This window comes from Chelonia mydas, chromosome 3 (assembly GCF_015237465.2).
Source record: "Chelonia mydas isolate rCheMyd1 chromosome 3, rCheMyd1.pri.v2, whole genome shotgun sequence".
NCBI classification, from domain to species: Eukaryota; Metazoa; Chordata; order Testudines; family Cheloniidae; genus Chelonia; species Chelonia mydas.
This window is the reverse complement of record NC_057851.1, coordinates 121,918,542-121,937,718: the sequence shown is the minus strand read 5'-3', so window position 1 is coordinate 121,937,718 and position 19,177 is coordinate 121,918,542. Positions and strand designations below refer to the sequence as shown.

Below are 19,177 nucleotides of genomic sequence, written 5' to 3'. Positions count from 1 at the left end.
CGCACATGCATTATGCAGTCTTGAAATACATAATCATACTATTTTTTTTCCCTCTTGATCTCTGTCTCATTCATTGCACCAGGTGGACCTGCTCTGGGGCTGAAGCAATGTTGTCTAGAAAAAGATGCAGCTGTCTATAGGACCCATACTTTCTTTGTTGCAGCAGTTGGAAAGTGTGTAGTGAATGAGTCAGGAGATTGAAAGAAGGAAAAAGGTGGCTTCATGGTTAAGGCAGTTGAATGAAGCCCTAGATAATTGGATTCTGTTAGAGCTGATTGAGAACTTTGTCAATGATATTCTGATGGAAAATTCACTTTTTCTGCTATATCAAATTTTTCCAGGGGAAAATAGTTCCCAGCTGCTTGGCAGCCTGGGACGCCTGTCTCCACGTGCTGTCTGGTTCCCTGCCTGGTGAGCTGCTAAGGCCTGGGCAGCTTGGGGAGCCTCAGACCTTTCAAAAAGGTCAAAATGAAATATAGTTTCAAAAAAGTTGAAGCAAAATATCAGAATTCCCGGTCTGCAGGAAATTTCAGTTGTTACATTTTTAAATGTTTGGGGTGGGGGAGGCTCCCCACTCCCTATGGAATGGGAATTCCAGTGTCTGGTCAGCTCTAGATTCTGTCCCTGCCACAGAGTTCCTCTGTGATGCTGGGCTGATCGCTTAAAAAATAACCCTTTCACACATGGGCACTAATTGAGTGTTCTAGGGGCCTGACTTAAAGCCCTAGGGTCTGAGTTTCAGAAGTGCTGAGCACTTCAGCTGAACTCAGTGGCAACTATGTTTTGAACATAAAGTGCTATCTAATGCTAAGACTCTGAAAAAACAGGTCCTAGATGTCTCAAATTGGGCACCCAAAATTAGTGGATACTTTGGACCTTTAATTTATCTGTGCCTCAGTTCCACAGCTGTAATATGGGGATAATACCCAATCATCTCACAAGGTTTTGTGAAAATCAATTCGTTAACATTTGTGAAGCACTCTGTATAATGATGAATGCCATAGAAAGGCCCATCAGGAAATTAATAATTCTGTCATCAGAGCAGAGTTAGAAAAGTACAGTAAATAAGGCCTGGGGCCACATACTGAACTATGAGGTTAAAACAAAATATTGCATACCTGCTCTTTTAAGTGAGCAAAATGCATTCTGTACACTGAATGAGGCAGATTTCCTGTAGGGGGGAAAAGCATGTGATCATGTAATTAAAGACTGTTATAATGCATATGCACACGGGCCAAATTAAGGCTGCACAGACCACCTTAATTCTGGAATTTCCTAACTTTTGAATGCTAGACTTCGCAACCTTAGTTATTTTAATATTTTTTAATGTTCTTTATGTTGCAGTAGCTCTCAATGTGCTCTGCATTGTACATTTGCACAGGAAGATAGTCTTTTGTCCCAAAGAATTTAAAATGGGGCAAAAAAAGTGAGGAAAATGGAAACATTGCAGTCATCACCTTGACTACTTACACATTATTTGTTCCATAGAGGCCACATAGGACTTGTCTACATGAACACTTAATTTGCTGCAAGATGGGGTACAAATCTACCCCACACTATTCTGCCACACACTAAATGTCCATGTGGACCCTGTTGCCATGCACTAGCAGTTCCCCCGTGAACTTTAATCTATCTAGTTTTTAAACGGGAGTAGATTAAAATGCTTTAGGGAACTGTTAGTGCATGGCAGCATGGCTTACATGGATGCTTAGTATGCAGCAGGCTAGTATGGGGTCAGTCAGGGCCGTCCCTACAGGGGTAGTGGGGTCCAGGACAAATCTGCCTGGACGCGCTCTCCCCCTGCCTGGGCCAGTGTAGTGACACAAACAGCTCCCTGGCAGAATTTCCGATCTAGGTTGTACTGAGCGTGCTCACCCAAACTGAGCAGGCACAGTAGCATCTGCTGATGCCTACACCAGCCTAGTGCTCTAACCCCACCCCCCTGGGTCAGCCTATAGGCTCTGACTCTGTGGGTGCTCCAGGGCTGGAGCACCCGTGGGGGAAAAAATGGTGGGTGCTGAGCACCCGCTAGCGGCCCCATGGATTAGCACCTCCCCTTCCCTCCCTGTGCCTCCCACCCATGACAAACAGCTGTTTCATGGTGTTCAGAGAGGCTGAGAAGGAGGGGGGATGTGGCGGGCTCAGGAAAGGGGGCGGAACTGGGTGGGATGGGGCCTTGGGGGAAGGGGTGAAGTGGGGGCAGGGCCTGGGGAAGAGCCTGGGGTTGAGTACCCCTCGGCAGTTTGAAAAGCTGGCGCCTGGTCCCGCACTACAGATGCACACTGAAGCGCGGGGCCTCCTCAAAGCATGGGGCCCCGAGCAGTTGCCATGATTTGCCATACCCAAGGGTCAGCTCTGGGGTCAGTTTACACTCCAGTTTGCCAGGAGCCAAGTATTCATGTAGACAAGCTCTTAGAAACTCTGAGCACAGTTTCAGTGGAGTGAAGAGGACAGAAATCAGATTAGGGGAAATGTAGTCGGATAAGGAACCCAAGGCAATGGTTAACTGTATATTTCTGCATTTTATACTAGATAAATTCTGTGACTAATCTGGGATTATAAACCATTTCATTTTTAATCACTTAGTTGCAATGTTACACCAAGGAAAGGCTTATCATGAAGAAAGGGTAGTTGGAAAGCATAAATGTGTAAAACATGCAGGAAAAACTATGCATTACAGAGATTGACAGTATTTCTAGCAAGATACTTTAGGCTCTTCATGGCCCATACTCTGCCCTGAAGGGAAATCGTACTTTTCAATTAACGACACTGTACTTACAATTGCAAATCTTTTGATTTTAATTAGAAAAACAAATTACTCTGTTCATAAATTTGGCCCTTACGCTATTTGGAATCACATATTACAAGATACTGAAGCTAAATATACTTGGCATCCTCCTTTGTCCTATTAAAATGCAAACTGACAACTGATAGGAAATAACAGAGCCACATGAGTAGCCTGAACAAAGTTTCATCTAAGCTTTTTTTATTGAATGCAAAACAGCTGCTCCCTAGTGGGCCTCGTCTCACTATTACTGGGAGACAAAAACATTGGCAGAAACCAAGTCTGTATTTGCCAAATACAATAATTGTGAATGGATGTTTTTAACAGTGGATTGTCCATCATAATGCTAGTGCCTGTCTTGTCAGAAGATGGGTATTGTGAATTCTAGATTCACAGTGACGCTGTTTTTGGCATTAATTCTCAGGATTAAGTTCAGACTGTTGATACTATAGAAAAGCCTATGGATTCCCTTATTACCGATGGTGCATATGAAAATGCTGATGACTTATTGAGAACATATCAACTATTTGCTTGATTGGATATTTGCACACTATACCCATTGATTTTTCTTTCTCCTCAGTTGTGTTTGATATTGACTCTGTGTGCTGTATTCTGGGTAAGTGATATTAACTGAAATCCTCTGTCCCTTTTAAGAGCAAGCTGGTTTGCCTAGATTTTTGGCTGTGGTAACACTCTGTGGTTCATCTAATGTTTAAGAGCGGTTCTGGGATTGTATCGTTAAAGCTCAGTGAAGTCAGAGGGATAGATGTCCTTGGGCAGGAATGGTGTACCTAGCCTCTGTTTGCCAGAAGCTGGGGATGGGCGATGGGATGGATCACTTGATGATTACCTGTTCTGTTCATTCCCTCTCGGGCACCTGGCACTGGCCACTGTTGGAAGACGGGATATTGGGCTAGATGGACCTTTGGTCTGACCCAGTAGGGCCGTTCTTATGAATCATTTAAACAAACTCCACTTTTAATGGAAGTGTGCAACATTGGTGTTTGAATTGCATTTAGTTGGTGGATGGCATTGAGCATCTCTGCTACAGAGCAAGAGCACTCTTACAACTGCATATTGTGGGAAAGGAGTTGCAGAACATAAGATCTTAAAATGAGTAAAGGAAAATAGAAATGATAAACTTTTGTATAAAAGTATCTTCAGCCACCTCAGTTCTATGCTTTTGTAATTCAAGTGTCAATACAAGGGTGAAGGTAAACCTGTATCTGAAAAGAACATACACTGTAATGTTGCACAGATCAAATATGGATAGTGAATATGAAGGAGATAGTAGTTTGGTAGTTGGAATTCTTTGTTCTGAAGAGTTTCATAACTAGGGAAGACTTAAGTTGCAAAGATGCTAATTAGCTCTCTTCAGTTGGAATGATAGTCTAACAATTGATTATAGTTATTGCAAAGGAGAAGGAGATCTGTTTAAGCTCCTAAACCTTCATAAATAAGGAGATTGACCATCATGTATCAGCTAAGGTTTTGGAGTGAACTGGATTGAGTAGGCTAGTAATTTTAGTTACTAAATTAAATAATTTTGTACAAATCAATTTTAATCTGCAATGTTTCTTTTGTTTTAGTGGGGTAAGAAAGGTTTGGCCCTGCTATTCTGCGTACTCCAGTTCCTAGCAATGACCTGGTAAGGCTTTTTTTAAAATTTATCTTGAATTGTTTATCACTTGCCATATAATCTTGACATGTAATTAAGAGGTACCTATGAAAAAAGATAGGGCCAAATTCTGTCCAAATCCATATTGCTCTAAATTGTGTTGTGTATGTGCAGTTTGGCAGGATTTAGCTCAAATTATCTTGCAGACAAATGTCTGATAGCTTTAGATATATGTTAGAAAATGTGATCCTTAATTCACTGGGTCTGAGAGTGAGTGAGTGACTCTATATCCTGATGAGTAGGGTGCCCACCTGAGAGGTGGAACACCTAGGGTCCAGTCCCCTTGCTCTAATGACTGTTTAAATATTTATGTATCTAAAGTGCACAAGCTTCAATTAAGAGAGGCTGATGGAGAACCACATCAGAATATCCCATAACCCAGTGGTTAGGGTACTCTCCTGAGAGGTGGGGAAAGCCCGTTCAAGTCTCTTCTTCCCATCAGGTGAAGGAATTGAACCCAGCTCTCCCACATCCCAAATGAGCCTTCTAAGCACTGGCCTAAAAGTTAAGGAAGGTACCACCTACTCCTCTTCGTCTGGCAGGATTTTGACTGGGGACCAATGTGATAGGCATGCTCTGAACACACATACCGGATTGGGTCCCACGGATGAGAGAGGTAGATAAATGCCTGTTTTCCCCTGGCTTTGTGGATCACACTGGGGATAGGCATCTGGATGGTTAGAGCAAGGCAGCAGTGCATGTGCCCAGGGGCAGAAACTTAAGCACCTAGGGAACTTTTACAGATGAAGCCTAGGTGCAGTGCAGGGATGGGGTGGGGGTTGTGAATCACATTGGTGCCTAAAATTGGGACTTAGATATGCTGGTTCCTTTGTGGATCTGGGCTGTGGTGATTTTCCTATAGGAAAATCAGGTATGGTGTGCCCATCTTCCCTATTCCAAATACAGGAACATTTATCAGACACTGGACAATGTGTGGTCCAACCTTTAAGTTCTCCCAACCAAAGGGAGGCAGATATTGGACAGTGGGTTTGGCTGTATGGCTAAGCTATTTGCTGGCACCCTTGGTGTCCAGTGCAAGGGTGAGGCTCAAAATGGCTAGTTCCCAGAGATAAACAGAAGAAAACTCTGAGCTAACTGGTAAACCCTATTAGTCTGGAGGAAAAAGGGGAGACAGTAAGTTCCTGCAGAGAGATGGCTTTCAAATGTACCCTTTTGTCCCCTCTCATGGGAGGGAGGATTCAGAAGTAGGCTAAATGCTTAGGAGTTAGGCTGAAGCGGGCCAACCCTGAGAGTTTGTTGTTGTTATGGAGGCCATTTAATGTTGCACTGGATCCAAGTAAATAATAGGTAATTGGGGACTGGTGGAGATTAGGGCCTTATAACTAAACCTAAAAGTTAATAAAGTTGTGGTCTTTTGATGTCAAATCCATCCCAGTGTCTGATTAGGACAAGTAGGAGAATGGAACACAATTTCTTCTTCGAGTGCTTGTTCATGTCCATTTCATGTCTGGTTCAAAGCCATGACAGACTTAATCGCCCAAGTGTCGGCGCACCCATTGATGACAGCCCGGATGCATCTATGTCTACTAGGTCACATGGCAGCATGTACATATGTGGTGTGGCACGCACGCCTGTACCTCAGACAGCTTCAGATGTGGCTAACATTAGTGTACTCTCCGAGCAGGAACAGTCTGGATTCTGTTCTCACCATCCTGGTGTCAGTCCTGGCTTCCCTGAAGTGGTGGTTAGGGTCTAACCCTAACCTGAGGCCAGGTCTAACTACCACTTCAGGGAAGCCAGAACATGTTGCTATAAGAGCAAAATTCCATAAAGTAGTCTTACTCTATAGCTGTGTGTGTGTGCACTATACACACCACCAGGTACATATTTGCATAAACTACTTTTGTTCTGTTCAAACTAGACAATGATGTCTTTGCTGTCTTGATTTCTGGGAGAATTGTAGGTTTCATATAGTTCAGTAATCAGTCTTCAGGAACCAAAGTTAAGATTCCTAAAGTGATAGTAAATCTCCATATTACATGTTGTAGTGGAATTCATATTCAATGGAAGTTATATACTACATAGCAACATTCAAAGAAAAAAGGAGACCAGAATCTCTTGGCAGTACACTTAGTTCTTGCAGAATCCTTTTATTTTCAAGTGGATGTAATTTGAATACGTAATCCTGTTAGAGGGTTCAATATACCAGTGTGCTTTTGTTAGTTGTGGACTAAAATACTGAATTGATATGTAGAAAACAAATGAAACCTCTCAAATTTTAACTGTTGTTCCTCTCCCTTTTCAGGTATAGTCTCTCATATATTCCTTTTGCAAGGTGAGTCTCCTTTAATTGCCCTCATTTTATAAAAATAAAAGTTAGCCTATTTAGTTCTAAATTTTTTTTCAAAAGTGTAATTTTCTTGAAAATCACATTTTTAACTTACTAATTTTGAAAAGTCAAATATAATATCCTCAATCTTAATTTTTTAGCATTTGGAGGATAATTGCTTTTGAATTAAAAGTTGTACCATAAGTAGGCTTGGAAGGTTTAGGTTTTTATTGGTATGTCTGTAAACATCAACTTCATTGTATATGCACAGATAAGAAAATATTTCCATCAAAATGTACAAATAGGCAGAGTAAGAAAAACGCTGCTTGAGAACTTACTAGAATGTAATTTTTTTTAAGGATATTTATTGTGTGTTTTGACATGTGATGTTGACAGTTTGTGTGTTAACAGTTATAAAGTTTGAACTTTTTGAATGTCCGCATCTGTCATTAAAAAATTGTCTGAACTCCAATAATTTCTTGCAACTGTGAACATTTAAATCAATAAAAATAAAAAAAATGCTTAAATAAACATTTAGATTATGGGTCAAAATTATAAAAAATAAAAATTGAATTCTGTCAAATCTACCATAACGAATGCCTGTTCTGAAGTTTAAGTTGGGTGCAGATAAAGATACTCAGCAATTTGCTTGTTAAAGCATTGTAGCATTTTTTTCTAGATTTAATCCCCCAAATAATTGTTTGTTATAATATGATACAACACTGCTTAGTTTAAGGATTTTCCTACATAAATTTGCATATACATTTGACAATATTTGGTAGCTTAAATGGACACAATGAATGTGAAATCTAGTCAGTTTTAAAAAATTAAATAGTTTGTTACTAAATCTGTTTTTGAACCACCTGCCAGAGTTTCTGGTTTTGCCATTTTCCTGTTTTTAAAATCTGCCCCACCATTATTCCTGTGTGAAAGACCCACATACTTAGGGAAAACTGGCACTACACACAGTGCCATCAAATGCATAAAGTAAATTTTTTTTTTAGTTGAATTGAAAGATTAGAGAAACTATATAGTGCAATTTGGTCTTTTAACAATAGTATGTTAAAGCACTTCATTCTGATTTTTTTTTTTACATTGACTGTCTGCTCCTATAAATATATCCTGCCTTGCTAAGTTTTTCATAGTACCTCTCCTTTCATCTTGTATTTTCTCACTGCTTTTCTATAATAATCCAATAAAACCTGACATAAGCAACAAAAATCTATGCTAAGACTCTTAAGTGTGGCAGAATTAAACCATAATATAAATTAGTTATAGCAATAGGTGATCTCATTAATTCTAACAAGACTGTGTCTTCAAGATAGTTGCAAGCAGTGAAATAAATCTTATTTAAATACTATAAAGTGTCACCTTAATTTTGACACCTCCGACTTCCCCAATCAGATTACTAGCATTCTAAATTTCTACATTTCCAGCTATCATGTCTCACTTTCTATAGGCTTATTTTTGTTCAAATCAGTTTAATTCATACTACTGTGTTTTAGTATGCTCAAAGATATTAACCATTGGTCCCTGGCCTTCTTTATTTTGTTTGAATGCTGGTTTGATAAAACAGAGTTTATTTGCTTCAGTTCAATTGTTTAGATAATATAAAAGTGTCTATGTAATAAAAACTAAGAACCCTATGATTATTTTGACAGGTTGTTTAAATACTGTAGTAGCCTAATACTTTTTCAGGTAACTGAAGTATTTGCTAGTATAAAATGCCATCACAAATTGAGCTACATACGTTGTCTGGCTTATGCAAATAGTTGGCTGAGCTATTACATGGTGCCAGGAAGTGGTATTGCGTAACTTCTCTAAAGTACTCATGTGTTTTAATTTACACTAAAAAAAAATTGTAGCAACAAAAATACCCCTAATGCGGCTTATTCACTTCCAGTAGAATTTGATCTACCTTATTTTTTAGCACTTGTTTTATTATATAAATGTTAATTCTGGGACAGCTGTGTTGGGGCATACGAAAATAGCTTATTTCACCTAAACTCAAGAATATGGGGTGTGTCCCTGAATTTTCAAAGTGGCTAACAACCAAGTACAAAAATTCTGCTGAATAGTAAATTAAGTTTTGGGAAGATAAAAATTAAATGAGGCTGAACAAATTCAGACTAATCCAAACGGAACAGTATACAAAACCAATTTACAAAATGCTCATTAGGGAAGCAAAGCCCCTTCAGATATTTCAAACTCTCCACCGAGATTAATAAGTTATCAGAATTCTGCATCTGACAAGTAATTAAAATTTTCATTTTGTCATCCAAAATAGTGCATAATTGAATTTGTATGTTCTATAACTAATTTTGGGAAATAGAACACAATATTATGTAGTCTGAAAAATATTAGTGACCTGAATGTGGCCTGTAAATAAATGTTGTGTTTTTTTTTTAAGGGATGCTGTGATTAAATGCTTCACGTCCTGCCTGAGTTAGACTAAACAAAACAAACTCTTCAACAGCTTTTAAAAGCGAACTTTATATTTTTGTGAAGTTTACTCAGAAAAATTATGAACTTCCACTCCCGAAACAACACTTGCTGACAGTTTTAGTATTTTCCTTGCCTTTTGCATGCTGGGGATTAAATCATTTTAGCAGAACCAAGTTTAAATATGAGCCAGGTAAGCAGTGTTTTATCCCTGTCTGAACCATTTGGAAACTAGCATAGGTTTAACACTTCATGCAATGTAATCTTAGAACTGTTTGAGTTAGTTTCTGTTAACACAGTTTAATCCCCAATGTAGACAATTCAGGATTCTGGGTAACATATGTAAAAGTTTCATATAAAGTTTTGTCTCATATTTCTTATGTGCAATTACTATTTGTTTACTTTATGCGTTTCCCAAAGATCAGGATTTTGTAATTATTATAGAGAAATATTTTTAGTTAATTATAGGTGATAGGGCTGCTTTGAAATGTTTGTACATGTGCAGTATGGAGAAAGCGTGGTCTGAACATGAGAGGTCTGGTAAAAGCTTGCTCAGTTTTGTTATACTTACTTTTTAAGCACCAATTTTTTCACTTTGAAACTTAAAATATATTTGATTAAAATGGCTTATGGATAATATATAAATCAATGATTACAAAATAAATGAATTATTTTAAGTGTCTAGACTATCTAATTTTTAGACTTGAGCCACATAGGCAGGAAAATTAAAACATTATGCTTGCAATATATATTTCACTTTGAAACTAGTCAACACACTTTCAGTTATTACTTCAAATCTCTTTTGCTATCCCCTTTCCTATCTGTCAGACTAAAAATAATTGTGTTGGTACAGGTACTTAGCTCAAACTGTCTCAGAATACAAAAGTGACTTTAAAACCTTTAATTTTTATTAGCTTTTTTGAAAAAATGCTCCTGGTGGTTTAATGTACATGAAGTGAATATATAACTATGTGGAATAGTCGAATAGGACATTCAATAAGGACAAATACAAAGTACTTCACTTAGGAAGGAACAATCAGTTGCACACATACAAAATGGGAAATGACTGCCTAGGAGTACTGTGGAAAGAGATCTAGGGGTCATAGTGGATCACAAGCTAAATATGAGTCAGTGTAACACTGTTGCAAAAAAAGCAAACATAATTCTGAGATGTATTAGCAGGAGTATTGTAAGGAAGACACAAGAAGTCATTCTTCCGCTCTACTCCATGCTGATTAGGCCTCAGCTGGAGTATTGTGTCCAGTTCTGGGCGCCACATTTCAGGAAAGATGTGGACAAATTGGAGAGGCCAGAGAAGAGCAACAAAAATGATTCAAAGTCTAGAAAACATGACCTATGAGGGAAGATTGAAAACATTGGGTTTGTTTAGTCTGGAGGAGAGGGGACATAAGTTTTCAAGTACTTAAAAGGAGGAGGGAGAAAAATTATTGTTCTTAACCTCTGAGGATAGGACAAGAAGCAATAGGCTTAAATTGCAGCAAGGGCAGTTTAGGTTGGACATTAGGAAAAACTTCCTAGCTGTCAGACTGGTTAAGCACTGGAATAAATTGCCTAGGGAGGTTGTGGAATCTCCATTATTGGGGATTTTTAAGAGCAGGTTGGACAAACACCTGTCAGGGATGGTCTAGCTAGATAATACTTAGTCCTGCCTTGAGTGCAGGGGACTGGACTAGATGACCTCTAGAGGTCCCTTCCAGTTCTATGATTCTATGAGTATACTTTGCTTAGCTTCAGTGAAAGCAGTGTTTTGGGGGCAAGCCTTGGTTGAATATTTTTCCAACTGTAGCTATTCAGGCATTGAAGAGCAAAGATAAGTCTGAGGATCCTGAAGCTACAGACAACCTAGCTCTTAAATGGCTGATGTTATGATGGTAGAAAGTTCTTTAAGTTTCCCTCTATCCACCGCAGTACCTCCATCTCTTCCAGGTTTAGCTTTAACAAGCTAGTCTTCATGTGAATGTTGACTCCTAGACTGTGGGATGGCTGGGAGATAGTGTTTGCATTTTCTTTGAAGGAAACAGCATGGTGGCTACATTTTACTAGCGTATGCATTCCTGTTGTCTCACAGCTTCATATAGGTGTTAAATAGAAAAGGGCTGGGGGAGAGGATTCAGAAGTGAGGACTCTGGGGGCAGTCCTCTGCCTTCAGGCAGAAGGACAAGGAAGCCATTGTATTGATTAATGCTAAACCCCTGTATGTAAGACAGCAGCATTCCACTGAAATTTATCAAATGTGGTGGAGAGATCCTGCAATATGGGTATGGTTTGATCAGCAGTATAAGGCATTCTGGCTTTACCAGTCAGTGTGAGATTGCAGGGGGTGCATACCTTCTGGGTTGTCCTGTTGAAGTAGTTAGCCAATGGGGTAGAATCTCTAAGAGGAGGGCTCTCATTAGGTAGTCCTGGTCCCTTCAGTAGGTTGTTGGGTTGATTAGCTGGGACACAGGGCAGTTGACATTAGCAAACAAGGCACAAGAGGACCTTTCACTGCTCTGGCCTTCCCAACGTTGTTGTTAGTGGTGGAGGGTATCAATAAATTTTGTTCATTACAGTTCCAGCTGGTGACTCCCACAGGTCATCTGGATTGCAGCAATTGTACACATAGTGGTGGACATGGAAGAATTTCATGGAACAGCTTGTGGACTCCTGCTGTCAGTTGGAATGGAAATTAAAGGACAAATGAGCACTGGGGTTATGTTTATATGCTTCATAGGACTGCAACTTTGAGCAGTTGTTTCTGGCAGCAGGGGAGTCAAAACCCTCTTTTTCCAATGGGATAGACATTGGTTTGATTCTCCCAGAACAACAGAAGTTGTTTGATTTTTGGAGACACCTTCCTTTTCTCTGTGACAGACATCAACATGCCTTTCTCAAGGGAAGAAGTTAACTTATGGGTGAGCCTGAGCCATCCTACAAAGCCAGGGCTTTCTCAGGCAGTAGGCTGTTCTGGCGGTAGGCCACAATAGGCATCAAGAGTAAATCAGGCTCTGAGAAGGCCTTGTTTTTTTAGCCTGGGATTGTTGTGCTTGGAATTTGAGCATCAAAAAGGGGTAAGGCAGGTGATGGGGAGCATTGATGGCCTTTTCTCTTCCAAATTGCTGCCAAATCAGGTTGCCCCAAAATGTTATCCTGTTAGGGAATTAATAAGGTTGTGAACACTTGGCCAAAAATTTCAGATATTTGTATTTGTCCTCATTAGCCTCGTCAATTATGAGTGATACTTTAAGTGCCTATTTTATAATCCCATCTATGCAGAAAGCATGCTTGGTCCATGATAAAATATGGAAAAGGTAGATGAGACCTCCCATTTGAATGACAAGTTAAAAGAAACTAGCTTTGGGCTAAAAATATTCTACAGGTGTTGTTCACAGATGCTAGTTCCAATTAAACACTTCAGTTGTCATTACCACATAGTCTGAAGTCAAATGCTGCTGATCCACTCACCTTGTGTCTCATTACATATTTTAATTGTCTTCATTAATCAGTATTACTGCTTGGTCTGGAGTATCTTATTAATTAGATCACTATCTAGAAAGCTCACTTCTGGAGAACAAGTTACATTCCATGCACATTCTATTACCAGAAATGTTTTGTCAGTTACGGCAGCATTTATCCTTTCTATAAGTGAAGTGCAAGCATTTCCCCCTCAAAAAAATTGATTTAAAAATATTTTCATAAAATCAGAATGTAACTGAAAACTTTATCATTAGTGAACTGATGTAGGCAGGAACTGTAGCTGTAGGATAGCTTTCAGAGTAACAGTCGTGTTAGTCTGTATTCGCAAAAAGAAAAGGAGTAGTTGTGGCACCTTAGAGACTATCCAATTTATTTGAGCATAAGCTTTCGTGAGCTACAGCTCACTTCATCGGATGCATACTGTGGAAAGTGTAGAAGATCTTTTTATACACACAAAGCATGAAAAAATACCTCCCCCCACCCCACTCTCCTGCTGGTAATAGCTTATCTAAAGTGATCACTCTCCTTACAATGTGTATGATAATCAAGTTGGGCCATTTCCAGCACAAATCCAGGTTCTCTCACCCCCCCACCACATACACACAAACCCACTCTCCTGCTGGTAACCTATTTCCCCTTGTTTTTTCCTACACCCCCCCCCCCCCCAGACGTTCTTGTTAAACCCTGGATTTGTGCTGGAAATGGCCAACTTGATTATCATACACATTGTAAGGAGAGTGATCACTTTAGATAAGCTATTACCAGCAGGAGAGTGGGGTGGGGGGAGGTATTTTTTCATGCTTTGTGTGTATAAAAAGATCTTCTACACTTTCCACAGTATGCATCCGATGAAGTGAGCTGTAGCTCACGAAAGCTTATGCTCAAATAAATTGGTTAGTCTCTGAGGTGCCACAAGTACTCCTTTCCTTTTTGTAGGATAGCTGTTTATCATGGTCTTGCTGTGTCAATTACTTTCCTTATTTCCAGACACTATGCAATAACTGGACAAGTTGTTTGCATATACAACTGGAATCAACTCCACACAGTAAGAAACTTGGAGTACTACAGTTTCAGGTACACTAATGAATATTAAAAAAATTATTCAAAGAATGTTGTAATAAGGAATCTCTAAGAACCAGCTGCTACAATTTTTGCTCCAATCACTTGTAAATGGTAGTAATTAATCTCCAGCTGATTAAATCAACATATATTTAATCGCTCATTTTAGTAGTTACATGGCCAAATTGTATTTATCCTCCCAGCACTCCTGTGAGGTAGGGAAGTACTACTGTCCTCATTGTATGGGGAACAGAGGCACATACTGAGCAAGTGACTTGTCCATAGCCCCACAGGAAATCTGTGGTGAAGCAGGGAATCCTAGGTCTCCCAAATCTCAGCCTAACAACTGGGTCATCCTTACTCTGCTGCTTTTAACATCTTATCTGATTTGGCTTTAACAATTGTGTCCTTGTTTCCACATTTTCCTCAATTAGAATACCATGTTCTGAAACATTATCTTTGTTTTTGAGCCATATGATTGCCCTTTGCAAACTGTCCTGCAAAATATTTCTCTGGAGTGGTTGCCCACATTCAATCACTAGCTGTTGTGGACTGTATTCTTATAACAATATGATATAGCTACTTTGTTGGCCTGCTTGAAAGAATAACTTCAATTATCTTCCACTGTTGCTCTGACTACTTTTCTTTCTACACTCTGGGTGATTTCATCCATGCTCTTGGTGAGTGTTACCTAACCATTGCTCTCTGCTGCAAACTAATGTAGTCCTCCATCCCAACCAGTCTTACATCTCAGCCTGTCTTACTGATATCTTCTCCTAGCTGTTCTACTAAATCCTCTCACTAATCTAACTTCTCATTTTTCCTCCTAGGTTCTCTCTTCCCTTATCACTGCTGACAATTTCACTGTCCTCCCTATCATTCATGTTTGCAAGCTGTTTTATGTACCTTTTTAAACTGGTCCCATGGTCAGAGTAAGGGGAAGGTTATATTGGTTTCTGTTCTTACCCATCCATTCAGTTGGGTGGACTTTAATATTGGAATTATTGTGGGAAAGCTAATACAAAAATGAGTAATACTTTGTTGTAAAAGCAGTGTGGTGAGTTATCACTTTTTTGGGTGGGAGACTGTCTCTCCAAAACCTCATTTTGATTGCCTGGGTGAGCCTTTTGATGTTACAGCGGTCCAGCAGCTCCTAACAGCGACCATCCAACTGAGGAACAGCAGCTCCCTCCTTCTACCATACTCAACTGGTAGAGGTTAAGTCTAGGAACAAGACAAAGCTAAGAGATTAGGAAAGAGGGGGGAGCTTAAGAGATTGGTGCCTATGGTGAGGAGCGTGTGAATGAAGGGTGAGGGGCTGAAACAGTAACAAAACTTCCACTATGCCACCTTATTTCAGAATAAATTTATGGCCTGTGTAGGTCTCTTTAAATTCACCTGTGAATGTAAAAAGGAATTGGTATCTGTTGACTATTTCACTACATTTTAGTAGAGAAGGTGAACCGGTAAATCATAAATAGCTGTTGCAAGGGGAAGGAGCGTATGTAGTGGACAGCAAAAAGCGAAAGTGACCCTCTGAATAGATAAGGGAAGCATTTATATTTTCTACATTTGAATATATTTAATGTTCTTTTTTAATAGTGTATTAGGAACAAATTATTACAATAAATACATATTTTAAGTGACTTCTTTAAAAATGTAAAAAGCAGTAACCCCCCTTCTGCAAGGGGTACAGTATGCCATCGTACTAGCTTTTAAAACACATCCTGAAATCCTCTGTCCTAATATTTTCCAGATGTAAATGGCACAGTCTCGCTCAAACTGTGCTTACAGCTCTTGCCAACGTTTTGCTCTACCTCTTCCTCCTCACAGCCAGTCTTGCCTCTTCTATTAATACTTAAAAAAAAATCACGCCCCTCCTTTCCATCATGGCTCAAACACGCGGAGGGAGTGCTCCGCAGCCCCCCGCCGTGAGTGCTTCCCCCGCCCCTGAGCCCCGCCTCCTGCTCAGCCCCGCCGCTGCGTGTGTGTCTCATTCATCGGGAGCCAGCCACGGAGCCCGGCGGTCTCAGCACCGTCGCGCTCTCCCATGGAGCTGCAGCCTGGGCACGCAGCCGGGACCGACCCGTCCGCGGGGGATGCTCGGCCCTGCCCGGGGTACCATCAGCCCTGAGCCGCTGTGAGGAGCAGAGGGGGTCACCGGGCACCACCATGTCCCTGCCGCCCATCCTGCCTCCTCCTGCCCCGGCCGCTCTCCCCGCCGCCCCCCGAGCGCAGCCCCGGAGGCCGGCGGCCCCCAGGAAGGCAGCGCCGCCGCCGGCCGCCGAGGAGAAGCCGCTGAGGAAGCCGCGGGGGGCGCCCCCGGAGCGGGCCGGTCCCTTCCCCAGCTCCTGGCCTTGCGCCTCCCTGCAGAGGCAGCAACCGCGGAGGCCGGCCCCGGCCCCGCCCCAGCCCCGCGGCCGCTCCTGCGAGAGCCTGTGCGCGGAGGCGGGGGCTGGAGAGGCCGCTCTGCGCTTCTCGCTCAGCCTCCCCCCCGAAGCGGCCCTGGTGCTGCAGCGCCGCAGCCTGGAGAAGCAGCGGGGGCGGCCGAGCCCCTCCGCCGGCCCCGAGCGCCTCCTGCCGGGCTCCCGGAGCAAGGCGGCCCCGGCGGCGGCGGCGGGGGGCTCGGCGCGGAGGGGGGCCCGGGCCGGGCCGGGTTCGGGCCCGGGGGACTTGCGCGCCCTGCTGAAGATCTCGCTGCTGAACGAGCGGCACCGCTACGACGACGTGGAGTACGAGGAGGAGGCGGCGCCGGGGGCCGCGGCGGACGAGGGGCTGGTGCGCAAGTGCACCGAGTGGCTGCGCGGGGTGGAGAGCGCGGCCGGCCGGGACCGGGCCGACAAGCTGGAGACCCTGCCCCACCTGGGGGCGCTCTGAGGCTTGGGGGGAGTGCCCTGCCCGCCCCGCCAAACACCCCCTGTCCCGCCGCACGCCCCCGGGGAGCGCTCAGCCCCCGCCCCTCCTCGCAGCAATAGCCGGGGGGCTCCCCGTGTGATGTGCCGGGGAGCGGGGTTCTTCTTCGCTCATCATGAACCCCCCCGGGAAGCTGGACAGCACCGTGTCCTGCTCCGAAGCCACCTGACGTCTTCGTCTCCCCAGACTCAGAGCCACGGAAAGCGGAGTTTTAGTGCCAGGTTTAACCGCCCGCCCTGCTGCTATCCCCGCCTGAGGAAACTGACTTGCGCTTTGATCCGCTGGAGGCTGGCGGCCGTTCCAGGCGCTACATAAATGGGGGGGAAATGTATTTATAGCTACTGTGTCCTGTGCATTTTCATTCACATCTTGTGGGGAGAGAAAAAAGGGGGCTGACTAATCAGTGTTGGATAGATGCTTCTGATCCGGCTGGGCTGCTGGATGCTTTTTATCTGAAATCAGGAGTTTCTAATGGATGATGGACAGGACGGGGAGGTTAAAATGTGCACGTTGGGGGTGTTTGAATGTGATCAAATGTGAGCAGAAACCAAGACAAACGTTCTCGGCTAGTTAACTTACTGTAAGGCAACAGGTGCTTCATCTGCTGTATTTACTTCAGTGTGTGTTGTAGCAAAAGCTGACTCCTGACATTTGCAGGAATTGTTTATGATCTCTGGGTCTGGGTAGGGAGAGGAAGGTGGGAGAAACTTGTTTAAACTGTGGAGCCTTTATCAGAAATTATCACAAAAGTGTCTTTGTGTTAAACAACAAAAGGCAGTCAAGCAAAAAAGGAAAACAAAACCTCTGTGCAATACAGGGCCTCAAGACAAAGTGTTCAGTTACTGAAGGATAAATGTATTGATTTCCTTTTGAAAAGAAACTACTTTGTAAATAGAGGAAGGGTACACTGATTTTGTCTATTTGTACATAAAGGAACATTTTTATTTATTTGAATAAACGATTAAAGCCTTTTGTGTTGCAACAGCAGCACCTTTGTAACTGTGAATGGGGCTGTTTCTTAATCTGTTGCAGGTATCTGATTGCATTTAATTGTTGGATTGAGAGAAAGATAAACAGTGATTACACAATGATAAAGATGGGCTGATAATATGCAGAGAATGTGCAGCTTATTTAGGATAATTTTAATTTCCTTCTTAGACTAAAATGCCCAAAAGATTTAAAACTTAAGAATTAGAACCAAAACCCTTACAGGTAGGGCCCTACCAAATTCACAGCTATGAAAAACACGTCACGGACTGTGAAATCTAGTCTTTTGTGTGCTTTTATCCTATATTATACAGATTTCACAGGAGAGACCAGCGTTTCTCAAATTGGGGGTCCTGACCCAAAAGGGAGTTGTGGGGGGGGGGTCTCAAGATTATTTTAGAGGGGGTCGCAATTTTGCCACCCTTATTTCTGTGCTGCCTTCAGAGCTGGGCAACTGGAGAGTGGTGGCTGCTGGCTGGGAGCCCAGCTCTGAATGCAGAGCTGCCGCCAGCAGCAGCACAGAAGTAAGGGTGGCCTGGTATGGCATTGCCACCCTTACTTCTGTGCTGCTGCGGGCAGGGGCGCTGCCTTCAGAGCTGGGCGCCTGGTCAGCAGCCACCACTCTGCAGCTGCCCAGCTCTGAAGGCAGCACTGCCGCCCGCAGCAGCACAGAAGTAAGGGTAGCAGTACAGCAATCTCCCCTACGATAACCTTGTCATTCATCCGATGAAGTGCATTTTAGCCCACGAAAGCTTATGCTCAAATAAATTTGTTAGTCTCTAAGGTGCCACAAGTACTCCTGTTCTTTTTGTGGATACAGACTAATACAGCTGCTACTCTGAAACCTACAATAACCTTGTGACACCCCCACCCCCAACTACTTTTTGGGTCAGGACCCCTACAATTACACCAGGATGTTTCAGATTTAAATAGCTGAAATCATGAAATTTACTATTTTTTAAAATCCTATGATCGTGAAATTGACCAAAATGGACCATTAATTTGGTAGGGCTCTACTTATAGGAAGATTAATTAAATCTAATGATTGTGTTCAAATAAGCCTAATAGCGGGAATTCAATGAGATGGATGGCTGGCCATGGTTTAGGGAGTGTGCAGAACAGAGCAGGTTAAGATGAGACCTTCAACTGGTTTGCACTCAACATACAGAGCTGTAGCTCTACATATGTGTGTGATATATATGGAGCATTTACCTGGGTGTACAGTTTGAAAAAAATGGCATTGTGCATGAACAGTGTATGAATGTTCTGACACTTATAATCACATTATGTCTAAATTAAACTCTTTCCGACATGTTTAAGGGCACTTGTCTTGATTGAAAAATATGACATTTTAAAGTTGCTACATGCTAAACATATTTTAGTGGAGATGGAAACCCTCTCTCTGCTCCATGCTATTCAAAAAACTTAAAAATGCACAGCAAATAGTATTTAACCAAAATTTCCCCCCATCATTGAGACTAAGAACAAATGTAAAAAATGTCAGTTGAAAGGGCAGTGCCGGCAATAGGCATAAGCAGACTAAGCA

The 19,177-nt window shown here is 42.2% G+C and overlaps 3 protein-coding genes across 6 annotated transcripts in view; all 3 read left to right on the top strand.

Annotated features, from left to right (window-relative positions):
- SFT2D1 (SFT2 domain containing 1) overlaps positions 1–9,877 on the top strand; it is a 39,817-nt gene extending 29,940 nt beyond the window's left edge. For 2 of the 3 annotated variants that reach the window (XM_027833256.3, XM_037895138.2), the window contains 4 exons: positions 3,366–3,401; positions 4,375–4,433; positions 6,730–6,759; positions 9,164–9,877. In XM_027833256.3, coding sequence (XP_027689057.2) covers positions 3,366–3,401; positions 4,375–4,433; positions 6,730–6,759; positions 9,164–9,203 — 165 coding nt within the window. In that variant the 3' untranslated portion in view covers positions 9,204–9,877. The remainder of the gene's footprint in view (positions 1–3,365; positions 3,402–4,374; positions 4,434–6,729; positions 6,760–9,163) is intronic. The other variant, XM_037895137.2, reaches the window with a different exon arrangement.
- Positions 9,878–13,543: 3,666 nt separating this feature from the next.
- The window catches only part of LOC114022199, a 125,903-nt gene continuing 120,269 nt past the window's right edge, over positions 13,544–19,177 (top strand). Inside the window, exon 1 of one of the 2 annotated variants that reach the window (XM_037895133.2) lies at positions 13,544–13,746. The gene's annotated coding sequence lies outside the window, so the exon portion shown is untranslated. The remainder of the gene's footprint in view (positions 13,747–19,177) is intronic. The other variant, XM_043543196.1, reaches the window with a different exon arrangement.
- On the top strand, positions 13,743–17,650 carry PRR18 (proline rich 18). The gene has a single exon (XM_037895136.2). It carries the CDS (start codon positions 15,904–15,906, stop codon positions 16,606–16,608), a length of 705 nt encoding a protein of 234 aa, XP_037751064.1. The 5' UTR covers positions 13,743–15,903; the 3' UTR covers positions 16,609–17,650.

Coding starts and splice junctions, on each gene's coding strand:
- PRR18 (XM_037895136.2), top strand. CDS start 15,904: ATGTCCCTGCCGCCCATCCTGCCTCCTCCTGCCCCGGCCGCTCTCCCC.